A 14040-nucleotide genomic window follows, 5' to 3' on the forward strand; every position below is an offset into this window, starting at 1 on the left:
ATGCCTCAAAGTTCACCATATTTTAATCACTTTGTCCTTGCTATATGCCCTTTTAACTTGGAGGTGCACAAGATGATAGCATTTACAGTTTCTAAGTTATTGTCTGCATAAGATGGTTCTGACAGACTCACTCTTACCAAACATTAGGCTGTTTGGTCCCAACTGTGAGGTGAAACCACTTGATCCAGGTGTGACATGCACCACAACCTGCGCTAGTTACTCGCCATGACCAAACAACAGGGCGGCTCCGCCCACCTTCCAGAATTGGTCCCGCCCACTGACCAGGATCTGTGACCAGTGCAGGGGAAAAGAACAGATGCCTATTTTAGCAAATGTACAGAATCTGAGGCAGAACAGAGGAATGCGCTTCTGTGTTTGTTTACAATCGGAGAAAAAGGCATTTTGACGTGTTAGTCAAACGGACGTGATGCTACATTCTGTCAGTTTAAAAAAGTCACACGGTTTAATATAAAAACAGTCCAAAGAAGCAGCTTCTCAAACACAAAGAAGAGGAAGAGAAAAGTGTTCCTCCATCCTCTAGTTCCTGTCAGACAGTCGGCCCGGCAGGAAAAAAAAAAACAGACGTTCCTCTTCAGATAATGAGATTTTTTTATTATATTTTTTTTTAAACAGGAGTCAAGGCCTCTGTGTGTTTCCAGTTTGTAAACAGAGTACACGTGAGGCACGAGGTTTGACCCCAATGAACCCGTGCCCTTAAAAGGCCTAAACGTCTGACTTCATCGGGGGGGGGTCCCACCTTTACACAGACGTCTCCGACTGCAGCCTCATGACAAACTTGTGGCTCTTGGGGTCGATGAACTCTTCACCAAGCCGTAGGAAGGGCAGCGACATTACCGTGACAACCAGGGAGAAGTCCAGGCGCCGCACGGTGAAGACCAGGCCCTGGCGCAGAGCAGAGGTCACAGGCTCCTCGCTCACCAGGGTCCACTGGCGCCCCCTGCCGTTCTGCTGCTGGTACTGTATAGTGGGGCCGGGGGTCAGGTACCGATCCAGGAAGGCCTGGCAGAGAAACAAAAAAAAAAACCCCCAACGTATTACAGCCTCCAGTTTTACCTGCATCTGAACTAAATGTTGATTTGTCATCATGAAAATAAATGATTCTTTTGCAAATTTATTAAAAAAAAAAACCAAAAAAAAAAAAAAACAAAACTAAGAAATCCCACATCCATAAGTATTCACAGCCTTTGCTCAGTACTTTGTTGTTGCACCTTCGGCAGAAATTCCAGCCTCAAGTCTTCTTGAATAGGATGCCACAAGCTTGGTGCACCTATCTTTGGGCAATTTGGTCCATTCCTCTTTGCAGCACCTTTCAAGCTCCATCAGGTTGGTGGATCTGATTGGTGGATTGTTGCAGAGATGGTTGTCCTTCTGGAAGGTTCTCCTCTCTCCACAGAGGAATGCTGGAGCTCTGACAGAGTGACCATCGGGTTCTTGGTCACCTCCCTGACTAAGGTCCTTCTCCCTGATCCCTCAGTTTAGATGGGCAGCCAGCTCTAGGAAGAGTCGTGGTGGATCTGAACTTCTTCCATTTACAGATGATGGAGGCCACTGTGCTCATTGGGACCGTCAAAGCAGCAGAAATGTTTCTGTATCCTTCCCCAGATTTGTGCCTCCAGACAATCCTGTCTCTGAGGTGTACTGTGGGACCTTATATGTAGACAGGTGTGTGTCTTTCCAAATCATGTCCAATCAACTGAATGACCCCAGTTGGACTCCAATTAAGCTGGAGAAACATCTCAAAGATGATCAGTGGAAACATGAGCTTACGTTTGATCTTCGTGGCAAAGGATGTAAATACTTATGTATGAGTACTTATGTACTTGTACATGTGATTTATTAGTTTTTTTATGTGAATACATTTGCAAAAATTTCAAAGAAACCTTCACATCATCATCATCATTATGGGGTACTGTGTATAATGGATACTCTGTAAACTAAACCCCAATTCAAAGCTCAGTCAATGTTGCCGGGAATATAATTTTGAACAAATTTGTAAAACTTAATTTTGATATTTATTTTGTTTACTAACTCAGGCAAATTTATCATCCAAAAGTATCTAAATCAGCTTCAAAATCAAGGATGGATTGGGGTGGGTGGGGGTGCATCTAGAGCCCCTTTATTCTGAACAGCAACATGACAACAGAAGCAACAGAAGAAAAATTTGGGAAAATAAAGTCAGCTGTGTGGGATGGAAGCGACTTCATCAGAGTTTTGAGAGCTAAATTTATTGTTCAGTCCCATGTACAGTAAAACTCACCTAAACCGTCATTGTATGAACTGGATGTTTTTCATGTGGTTCTGAAGACCAGGCACCTAAGTGGCTCTACTCTACTGTTTTCTACTCTCCTATTTTACTCTTCCTTTTTAGATATTTAGATATACCTTTGTACACTGGCATAGTTCCACCTTAGAATTGGAATATAATATATAAGATATACCTTACTGAATGTTCACGTAATAAACACTGTGTACATAACAAATTCTGTATAACAGATTTTCACTCAAATTGGATCAAATGTTCTGTGCGATATATTTCCATTAAACCCTTTGCATGTACCGGACAGAGCAGTCTGGACGTGCCCAGTAACAGAGATACAAATTAAAGTTCCGCGCTGATACTCGCCGATTCGAGGAAAGTGGGACTGGAGTCATTTCCGTGATTAAAAACCTGACCGTTTATTTTTTTCACACTGTGTTCAGACTCTGACCCGCAGCCTGACATGCAGACACAATCAGACACAGCAAAAGGCTGTGATTTGACACTTTTCTGCTTTCACTCTTTCCTCTTATATTTTAATAGTTTTTGCAGTGCGCACGCCGATTACATTTATACGAATGGATCAAATACATTTGACAAAAGTCTGCAAATTTACAACACGGAGTCAGAAAAGAGGAATCTGTACAGCTTACCTTTGAAATGGATGTTGATTACAAAGAAAAGATTACTGAGGGACAAATTAATACAGAATCAATCATAATCCAGTGACGGAGAACTTTAAAACTGTTACGCACGTCAACGTCATGACACAGAGTTACAGAGCTGCAGAAGCATAAATCAGGTTTTAAATAAATTATATATATCATCATAAACTGTAAATTTATGTAAACTTGATATCTTAACTATCTGTATATTTATTTGGATAGCACCTGCACCTGGGTGTGTTGCTGTATGTGGTTAAATGCTAAAAAAAAATAAAAAAAAATGTTGAAAACATAAAAAGACATAAAAGATTCATTCAGTGTTTCAGCACAGTTGGACCCAAAATGGCGCCACATTCTCATTTGTCGCTACTCTCTGTATAAAGTGACTAAATGCATCCTCCCACCCCCCAACCAACCAAAAATTAAAAAAAGAAGAGATGCAAAGAAAAAAATTACACGAAGAAAAAAAGAAAAGACACAGGCACTATATAAATAAAATTGATTTGATTTGACTCCTTGAATGAACAGATTTCCCAGTTGCACTGAACCACCCCCACCCTGCCCCATTAAAAAAAAATCTGCTCAAAATGCTATGATTTGGAATTCTTTGCATGTTTTCTTTTTTCTTTTTGCTGATTTACTGATTTCATCTCATTTGTGAATTCATATTGAATCGTTTTGAGATTTTAATGAGTAAATATTCAGACGTCCACCTTAAATCCTGGTTTGTTTCATCTTGGCACGAACGTCTCATCCCTATTTTAAGGCAGAAACTGCTGGAGGATGTGTCTCTACCTGAAAGGACCAAACTCACACCAGACCACATCTGCCAACTCTTGAAGATCTGTCTTAACACCACGTATTTCCTGTTTAGGGGGAATTACTACAGGCAGATTCATGGTTGTGCGATGGGGTCTCTGGTATCCCCCATTGTGGCCAATCTGTACATGGAGCGAGTGGAGAAGACAGCCTTGACGTCTTTCACAGGTATCTCTCCCAGTCACTGGTTCAGATATGTCGATGACACATGGGTCAAAATCAAGCAACAGGAAGTTGAGGACTTTACAGAACACATCAACTCGGTGGACTCCAATATCAAGTTCACACGTGAGGATGCCAGAAACAACCATTTAGCCTTCTTGGACTGTGATGTTACGATTGGAGAGAACAGGCAGCTCCAGACAGGGGTTTACAGAAAACCAACTCACACTGACCAATATCTGCTCTTTGGCTCAAACCACCCCCTTGAACACAAGCTCAGGATGATCAGGACTCTTCAACACAGAGCCCTACAGGTGCCCACAACTGCAGAGGGAAGGGCCAAAGAACAACAACTTGTCTGGAAAGCCCTCACAGTATGTGGGTACCCACGATGGTCCTTGGACAAAGTGCAGAAGTCCCAGAGAACAAAGAGACCAGTTAGACAGGAGACGGAGACAAGAAGAAGAGGAGTGTCTCTCCCTTATTTAGCAGGAGTAGGGGAAAAAACTACAGAGGATCTTCAGACAGCACAAAATCCCAGTTTACTTTAAACCGGTTAACACCTTGAGACAGAAATTAGTTCACCCTAAGGACAGGATCCCTAGTTACAAACAGAGCAATGTAGTGTATTATATCAGATGTCAGGAAAACTGTAACGAACACTACATAGGTGAGACTAAGCAACCTTTAAACAAGAGGCTATACCAGCACCGCAGAGAGGGTGCCAGTGGACCTCAGTCTGCAGTTCATCTCCACCTGAAAGACACTAACCAAACGTTTGAGGACAAGGAAGTTAAAATATTAGCCAGAGAGAAGAAATGGTTTGAGAGAGGGGTCAAGGAGGCATTCTTTGTAAAACAGTTGAAACCCAGCCTTAACCGGGGAAGGGGTCTGAGACACGTTTTGTCCCCTGTTTACAATGTGGTACTCAGGTCAAAGCAGTTTCAGTCTTTTGTTCATGGTAATGAGTCATTCACGTCATCAGGAGAGTCGTCAAGGGAGCCATCAGGAGAGGCTTCCATCCCATCATTAGGAGGGTGCTAACTAGACCACAATAGGTGCTAATTAGGTGCTATTGCTTAGTCACTAGCCTATAGCAGTCTGCCTCTCTGTAGGAGGGGTCTGGTTAGGTTAAAAACTCCAGCTTTTGTTGGCTTCTGGTTTATTCATCTCTACAACAGTCAAGACAGAAGTCAGACTACCAGAGCAAGAATTTTAGCTGAGGAAGCTTCTGTGATTTGAAGCGAAACGTCTTCACGTCAAGCAACCCAGTCCAGTCGAAGATTCAAGCTTCTCTACTATGGAAACCACCTGGACAACTGACAGCCTACACAGAAACATCCCTATTTTAACTGAAAAACAACTGGAGTGTGTAAAACACCCAGCGGCCGGTGGGGCGGGGCCGGCAGTCACCTTGGGCGTCATGTTGTGGGTGATGCAGAACTGCAGGTGGGTGAGGATGCTCTCCATGCTGTGGAAGGACTGCTGCCGTGTGGTGCGCAGGTACTTCTGCATGGCCCGAGCCATGGGGGCAAAGATGGCCTGAGCCGCCTCCCGAGGGTCCATCACCTCTCTGGGGTGTTTGGGGGAGGAAGCAGCCTCGTCGTCATGGAGACGCTTGATATGTGTGAAGGCCTCTTCCACCGCCACAACCAACCTAGAAGATAAAAAAAATAATCAATAACTCCAGAACCTTGGATGCCGCTGGCGAGTACCTGGACCCCAGTGAGGTCGTCTGAGTCTGACCTGGCCTTGCGCTTGCGGATCCTTCGGTCCATCTCGGCCTCCTCGTAGTAGTACTCATTGTGGGAGTTGTCTCTCCTCCGAGCAGCGGCTGCGATCATGGCCCGGGATTGGCCTGTGGAGTTATTGGTGGTGTTCTCTGCAGACAATAAATTCATCACTTAATAAATATTGACATCTCTGGAATTGAGCTGATTTTTCCTATAGTTTGTCCAGTTACTTATGGACTGAAAATGGAGTGACTGAGTAAAAAAACTGCTATAATTCCTGAACAGTTCATGAGATATTTTTGTTAAAGGCTTTGAATTAAAGCTGAAAGTAGAGACGATGCAGATTACTGCTTTTTAATGTAATTATTTGTGGTGTTGCACAGATGTAAAATTACAAATGCTGTATCATTGGCCAAACAATTACTGCCAGCCATCTGTAAGCATGTGACATATGGTATATTTTCTCCTATTATGGTTTTAGAAAAAATTCCACATTTTCAAAATCTCAAATAGTCGCAAAGAAAAAAAAAAAAACTAGACATTCATCACAAAATGCCCCATGTGCAGTAATATTTTCCATGTAAAGTGCAGGAATATGTACATGTGTGGGGTGGGTATTTGGTTGAACCCTCATGTGTTTGATGTAAACTGGGATACACAGTGGAAAAATTGGAGATTGACATGATATTTATTTAGAGGATGTGGCCAACAGTGACCTTAAAAAGTCGGTAGCCTTCAACAAATGCAACTATTGGTAATTTTTTAAAAGTAGGTCAAGGTCACTGGCCTTTGAACCCATGTGAAGTACTCCTCCAAGGCATGTACCCACCAAATATTAAGTTTCTGCGAGCAATAGGTGCCGAGCTACGTTACGGACAGACAGACAGGCAGACAGACGGAAGGACAGACAACCTGGATGCTATATGCCCCGCAGGGCATAACAAACAAACAAACAAAAAAACATGCAGATCCAGTAAAAGACGTGTGGCCACCTTTCATCTGAAAATGAAAGTCCTGCATTCTGTTTAAAATAAAGAAACATGGTTGCTGAAACAATCAACTATTAACAATCATCTTATTATCAATAATAATAATAATAATATTATCATCATTATTATTATTTCGCCCTAATATTCATACAGAACCGTTTGTGCAGGCGGTCGATAGAAAACACGACACAGTGAAGCCGTCATTACCGTCTAAGGAGTAAACCTTGAAGCCCGTCATCTTCTTGGACAGGATGGACTTGGGCAGGTTGAGGAGGGCCGGGTTATAGACGGGGAAGTCGCTGTAGTAACGGTCCAGCACCCAGACGGCTGCGCGCTGGATACTGAAAGTACACATCAGAGTACACACATTACTGCATAATAATACTGCAATATCAGCCCTTGGCGTCTTCTCATTTTGCTTCAGACTCATAGTTACTGAGGGATGGGAACTGGTCAGATTTCTACATTATCTACTCTGCTTATTGACCTGATTCTTTCTCAGGGTCAATGCCGCTGTTCGTTTTCTTGTTAGACGCAGAGTTTCCTGTCGTGACACAGTGTAAAACTCTCAGAAAAACATGCCAGTGTTGATACAAGGAATGATAACTTCTAAGATGCACAGTTTCAGTGAAATGGAGAATTTGGAATCTGTTCTCGATTCCCATCCCTAACGTTTATATCAGCAGGATTGTCGTGTTGCCCTCTTGTCCACTTGTCCAAACCACGCAGCTCTGACTAGCTTAAAGCAAACTTCCTGACAGAATTTTCCACAACCAGCCACACGAACCTGAGGTGGCCCACGTTGTAGAACTTGCTGGCTCCATCTGTGCTTCGGACCACCTTCAGGCAGAAAGCCGGTTGCAGGTGCCGGACCTCCAGTAGCACCAGAGCTAGGTACTGGATAAAGAGCAGGGCGTCCACCAGCGAGGCTGCGTATTCCACAATCCCCCTGTAGTCCCTCTCCCTGGGCTCCAGAACCCTCACGCCATAAAACAACCAGTATGACGCCACAAAGAGGAACACCAGCACCATCAGCAGGCAGCGAAAGACAAAGAAGCGTGGGAGGGTGGCGCGAGGAGGGCGGAGAAACAGTGCCCAGGAGGAGATAAGCAGGACCAGGAGCTTGAAAGCCAGAGACACGTAGAGACCTTCACAGGGCGTGCCGCAGGGCTCCAAAGCGTCACGCCACAGGACCTGTGGGAGGATCAGGAAAGCTAAAGGAGTGACCAGGGCGAAGAAGCTCAGGCAGCCTCCCAATGCCGGGCCAGTGAAGCGTTTGCACTCCAATGGGGTTGATTCCTCCAAATCTTTGGACACACGGGTCAGGTCCTCGTTGGAGATGCTGTGTTCCGATGTGCCGGTGACGACGGTGGTGGTCTCGCCCCAGTTGTCATCCTATAAGACAGAGAGAAATTATCAACGTGTGTGAATAGGAGGTTGTGCCGCGAAAAAGCAGTGGCACTGACCCGCTCGTCGCCGCGGGTGGACTCGGCATCGAGCAGCGGTTCTCCGGGAGTTTGGATCGTAACTGATTTGTCTCCACGGCTGCTGCTGTCTCGGCTCTTAGAGCGGTGACGGTCCCGCCGATCCCTTTCAGGCAAAAGCAACATGCATTGACGAGCATGTGAAAAAGCTCCGGACACGACAAGAAACACTCAACAGACCGCGTTTGCTACGTTTCATATCAACATGTTGTGAAAAGGTATCGCGGAACTTTCCGATCTGTCTCGGCGAACACTCGGACCTACCTGTGCTTGCGGGAGGTGCGTGAGTGGGAGGATTTGTACGAGTAGCCAGAGTACTGCGACTCGTTGTCCATGTCTCGGGTCGGCGGTAAGCAGGCTTTGCGAGCCCCGCCTCCTCCTCCTCCTCCCCCCGTGCTGCGTTGCTCGCCGACTCCTCCCACCTGACTCTTGCGCTCAGAGATGGTCTTGGTGGACAGAGTCAGGGGCAGTTTGAGCAGGCCAACCTTACTCCTGAGGGAATCTATCTTGGAGGCGGTTGAGGAGAGAGCAGGAGAAGGGAGGAGGGAGAGCGAGGGAGGTTAGAGAGAGGAGGAGAGGAAGAGGAGAGGGAGAGGATGACGGGTGGGAAAAGTCACAGCGGGGAGAAGAGCGGAGGCAGCTGTGTCCTGGAAGAGAAGGAAAGAACATGGTTAGATCCACATATGTCTGGACATCAATCATGTTTTGACTCGCGTAGGAGTCGATCGCAGCGTATTAGAGTTGAAAGCCAATAATCAATATGAGCTCAGAGTGCAGACTGACTGAAGGATCACTTCATCCAGAGCCAGCAAATCCTGCAGGAACTACAATCCACGATTTTAAGAGACCAAAAATAAATCAGACATTTAACTCCAGAGTAAATTTTGCAGAACAAAATACTCTACAGTGAGTACATCTGGCCCCAAGCAATATCACATCAATTCAGAGTGTTCAGTCAACTCCACTGAAGTGGTAAATCACCTCTATCATTATGATAAAACAACTCTGTTAGTGTTAAATCAACTCTATCACAGTATTAAAGAAAGCTGATTCATTTTGATAGCGGCGATTTAACACTATGATACAGTGGGTGCAGTTGGTCAAACTCCAAATAGTGTTAAAGCAACTCTACCATAGTGTTAAAATGCATCTACCATAGTGATATAGCACCTTTACCATAGTGTTAAAATGACTAGCATAGTGTTAAAATTCCTCTAGCATGGTGTTATAGTGCCTCTAGCATAGTTGTGTTAAGGCAACTCTATCATAATGTTAAAACAACTTTATCACAGTGTTAAAGCAACTCTATCATAATGTTAAAGCAACGTCATCATAGTGTTAAAGCAACTCTAAAATAGTGTTAAAATGCCTCTACCACATTGTTATAGCACTTCTACCAGTGTTAAAATGCCTCTACTACAGTGTTAAAGCGCTTCCAGCATCGTGTTAAAGCAACTCTAAAATAGTGTTAAAACAACTCTACCATAGTGTTAAAACGCATCTGTCATACTGTTATAGGACCTCTACCATAGTGTTAAAATGCATCTATCATAGTGTTATAGCACCTCTAGCACAGTGTTAAAATGCATCTATCATAGTGTTATAGCACCTCTAGCACAGTGTTAAAATGCATCTATCATAGTGTTATAGCACCTCTAGCACAGTGTTAAAATGCATCTATCATAGTGTTATAGCACCTCTAGCACAGTGTTAAAATGCATCTATCATAGTGTTATAGCACCTCTAGCACAGTGTTAAAATGCATCTATCATAGTGTTATAGCACCTCTAGCACAGTGTTAAAATGCATCTATCATAGTGTTATAGCACCTCTAGCACAGTGTTAAAATGCATCTATCATAGTGTTATAGCACCTCTAGCACAGTGTTAAAATGCATCTATCATAGTGTTACAGCGCCTCTAGCACAGTGTTAAAATGCATATACCATAGTGTTACAGCGCCTCTAGCACAGTGTTAAAATGCATCTACCATAGTGATATAGCACCTTTACCATAGTGTTAAAATGCATCTACCATAGTGATATAGCACCTCTAGTCTAGTGTTTTAATGCCTCTAGCATAGTGTTAAAGCACCTCAACCATCGTGTTAAGGCAACTCTATCATAATGTTAAAGAAACTTAGTGTTAAAGCAACTCTAAAATAGTGTTATAGCATCTTTACCATAGTGCTAAAATGCGTCTACCATAGTGTAAAGCACCTCTAGCATAGTGTTATAGCGTCTTTACCATAGTGTTGTAGCACCTCTACCATAGTGTAAAGCACCTCTAGCATAGTGTTAAAGTGCCTCCAGCATCGTGTTAAAGCAACTCTACCATAGCGTTAAAGCAACTCTACCATAGCGTTAAAGCAACTCTACCATAGCGTTAAAGAAACTTAGTGTTAAAGCAACTCTAAAATAGTGTTATAGCACCTCTACCGTAGTGTTAAAATGCCTCTACCATAGTGTTGTAGCACCTCTAGCATAGTGTTAAAGCAACTCTAAAATAGTGTTAAAACAACTCTACCATAGCGTTAAAGCAACTCTACCATAGCGTTAAAGAAACTTAGTGTTAAAGCAACTCTAAAATAGTGTTAAAATGCCTCTACCATAGTGTTGTAGCACCTCTAGCATAGTGTTAAAGCGCCTCCAGCATCGTGTTAAAGCAACTCTAAAATAGTGTTATAGCACCTCTACCGTAGTGTTAAAATGCGTCTACCATAGTGTTGTAGCACCTCTAGCATAGTGTTAAAGCGCCTCCAGCATCGTGTTAAAACAACTCTACCATAGCGTTAAAACAACTCTAAAATAGCGTTAAAGCAACTCTACCATAGCGTTAAAGCAACTCTACCATAGCGTTAAAGCAACTCTACCATAGCGTTAAAGAAACTTAGTGTTAAAGCAACTCTAAAATAGTTTTATAGCACCTCTACCGTAGTGTTAAAATGCCTCTACCATAGTGTTGTAGCACCTCTAGCATAGTGTTAAAGCGCCTCCAGCATCGTGTTAAAGCAACTCTAAAATAGTGTTAAAACAACTCTACCATAGCGTTAAAGCAACTCTACCATAGCGTTAAAGCAACTCTACCATAGCGTTAAAGCAACTCTACCATAGCGTTAAAGCAACTCTACCATAGCGTTAAAGCAACTCTACCATAGCGTTAAAGAAACTTGGTGTTAAAGCAACTCTAAAATAGTGTTATAGCACCTCTACCATAGTGTTGTAGCACCTCTAGCACAGTGTTAAAGCGCCTCCAGCATTGTGTTAAAGCAACTCTAAAATAGTGTTAAAATGCCTCTACCATAGTGTTGTAGCACCTCTAGCATAGTGTTAAAGCGCCTCCAGCATCGTGTTAAAACAACTCTACCATAGCGTTAAAACAACTCTAAAATAGCGTTAAAGCAACTCTACCATAGCGTTAAAGAAACTTGGTGTTAAAGCAACTCTAAAATAGTGTTATAGCACCTCTACCGTAGTGTTAAAATGCCTCTACCATAGTGTTGTAGCACCTCTAGCATAGTGTTAAAATGCCTCTACCATAGTGTTGTAGCACCTCTAGCATAGTGTTAAAGCGCCTCCAGCATCGTGTTAAAACAACTCTACCATAGCGTTAAAACAACTCTAAAATAGCGTTAAAGCAACTCTACCATAGCGTTAAAGAAACTTGGTGTTAAAGCAACTCTAAAATAGTGTTATAGCACCTCTACCGTAGTGTTAAAATGCCTCTACCATAGTGTTGTAGCACCTCTAGCACAGTGTTAAAGTGCCTCCAGCATGTTAAAGCAACTCTAAAATAGTGTTAAAACAACTCTACCATAGCATGAAAGCAACTGTAGCATAGTGTTAAAGAAAGCTGATTAATTTTAACAGAGTAGATTTATACAATGACAGAGGTGATTTAATGCTATTGCTGAGAGTACATTTGGTAACACTCCAAATAGTGTTAAAACAGGTTGATCAGCTCTAACAGAATCATTGATACTATGATTGAGTTGATTTAACTCTGATGCAGAGAGTCCATTTGATCACACTCCAGATGGTGTTAAACAACTCTGTGGTAGTGTTAAAGAATGATCAGTGATCAAATGATCAACTCTAAAAGGTCAAACTCGTCTCATTGACATCAGTGAAATCAATAATGAATCATTTGACGGTGCCGTAAATCTGCCTGAAGCAGGCGTCCTAATAAATAACGCGAGTGAGCGCTCAGAGAGGAGTCCAGTGAGGGAAGCCACCAAGACACCTGTGACAGCTGTGCTGGAGCTCCCAGCTTCAGGGGCTGTGATTGGAGAGACGGTGCTTCACCAGTCACAGCTTAACGTTTACTGTCAACTTTGGGTTTCTGCTCACAAACTGTTGATAAATCAACCAAATCAATCAATCAATCAATAAATAATCACTCTTACAGAAGGTCAAAGGTCATCAGTGTCAGGTTTAAAGAGTAGAATCAAACCTCCGACCCCTCAGACGGAGCCGACTCTTCTTCCCTTTTCAGTCGTCACACGATGTTACCTCCTCACGCCGAGGCGCGAGCTGAACCTGCGTTAGCTCAGATGGGTCCGACACAATAGCAGCCATATTGAATTACAGTGTTTTCAGAAAACTTGTTTGGTCCCTCCCTCCCTCCCGCCGTGTCACATTCCCTCCCACACTCCCCTCGTCCCCTGGGTGACAGGGGCCCTCTGCTGCCATGGCGATGAAAGAGAGTGTTCAGCTGGAGAGGGATTGGAGGTTGACAGTTGCCATAGAAACCTGACCTCACGCCGCCCTCTGTAGCTCCGTTCTCTACACCGCCGAAAATAACCAAAATAAAAGTGTTGGCATGACGGATGTCGGCACTTCACACGCTGACTGAAGTGATGACAAGTGGGTGTGGCCCGCAGGGTGCAGTTGACCTTCAGTAAGAAACGGAGTGCAGCACTTCCTGTCGGGACTCAAATAAATCACCTTTGAACCTTCGGGCAATAAAATCAGCTTCTCCGTCGGATGAACACGTTTAACTCACAACAACGCAAATTAAACCACATCTGATCAGTTCTGTCCAATACGGACCCACTTCTTCCAGAAGTTAAAGAGTTACAACCACGAGTCTGACCTTTTACGCAAGGTCAAAGGTCAGGTGAGTGACAGAAAGGTTGTACACTCAACAAAAATATAAACGCAACACTTTTGGTTTTGCTCCCATTTTGTATGAGATGAACTCAAAGATCTAAATCTTTTTCCACATACACAATATCACCATTTCCCTCAAATATTGTTCACAAACCAGTCTAAATCTGTGATAGTGAGCACTTCTCCTTTGTTGAGATAATCCATCCCACCTCACAGGTGTGCCATATCAAGATGCTGATTAGACACCATGATTAGTGCACAGGTGTGCCTTAGACTGTCCACAATAAAAGGCCACTCTGAAAGGTGCAGTTTTATCACACAGCACAATGCCACAGATGTCGCAAGATTTGAGGGAGCGTGCAATTGGCATGCTGACAGCAGGAATGTCAACCAGAGCTGTTGCTCGTGTATTGAATGTTCATTTCTCTACCATAAGCTGTCTCCAAAGGCGTTTCAGAGAATTTGGCAGTACATCCAACCAGCCTCACAACCACAGACCACGTGTAACCACACCAGCCCAGGACCTCCACATCCAGCATGTTCACCTCCAAGATCGTCTGAGACCAGCCACTCGGACAGCTGCTGAAACAATCGGTTTGCATAACCAAAGAATTTCTGCACAAACTGTCAGAAACCGTCTCAGAGAAGCTCATCTGCATGCTCGTCGTCCTCATCGGGGTCTCGACCTGACTCCAGTTCGTTGTCGTAACCGACTTGAGTGGGCAAATGCTCACATTCGCTGGCGTTTGGCACGTTGGAGAGGTGTTCTCTTCACGGATGAATCCCGGTTCACACTGTTC

At 43.6% G+C, this 14040-nt stretch overlaps 1 protein-coding gene across 1 annotated transcript in view; it reads right to left on the reverse strand.

Moving 5' to 3' along the window:
- Positions 1-597: 597 nt before the first annotated feature.
- The window catches only part of LOC117522237 (vang-like protein 2), a 33008-nt gene continuing 19565 nt past the window's right edge, over positions 598-14040 (reverse strand). The window contains exons 2-8 of the mRNA XM_034183630.1: positions 8395-8777; positions 8113-8236; positions 7434-8041; positions 6854-6987; positions 5671-5806; positions 5338-5581; positions 598-1020 (exon numbers count right to left, since the gene is read on the reverse strand). Coding sequence (XP_034039521.1) covers positions 760-1020; positions 5338-5581; positions 5671-5806; positions 6854-6987; positions 7434-8041; positions 8113-8236; positions 8395-8465 — 1578 coding nt within the window. The 5' untranslated portion in view covers positions 8466-8777 and the 3' untranslated portion in view covers positions 598-759. The remainder of the gene's footprint in view (positions 1021-5337; positions 5582-5670; positions 5807-6853; positions 6988-7433; positions 8042-8112; positions 8237-8394; positions 8778-14040) is intronic.

Source organism: Thalassophryne amazonica, chromosome 12, assembly GCF_902500255.1.
Source record: "Thalassophryne amazonica chromosome 12, fThaAma1.1, whole genome shotgun sequence".
In the NCBI taxonomy this organism is placed as follows: domain Eukaryota; kingdom Metazoa; phylum Chordata; class Actinopteri; order Batrachoidiformes; family Batrachoididae; genus Thalassophryne; species Thalassophryne amazonica.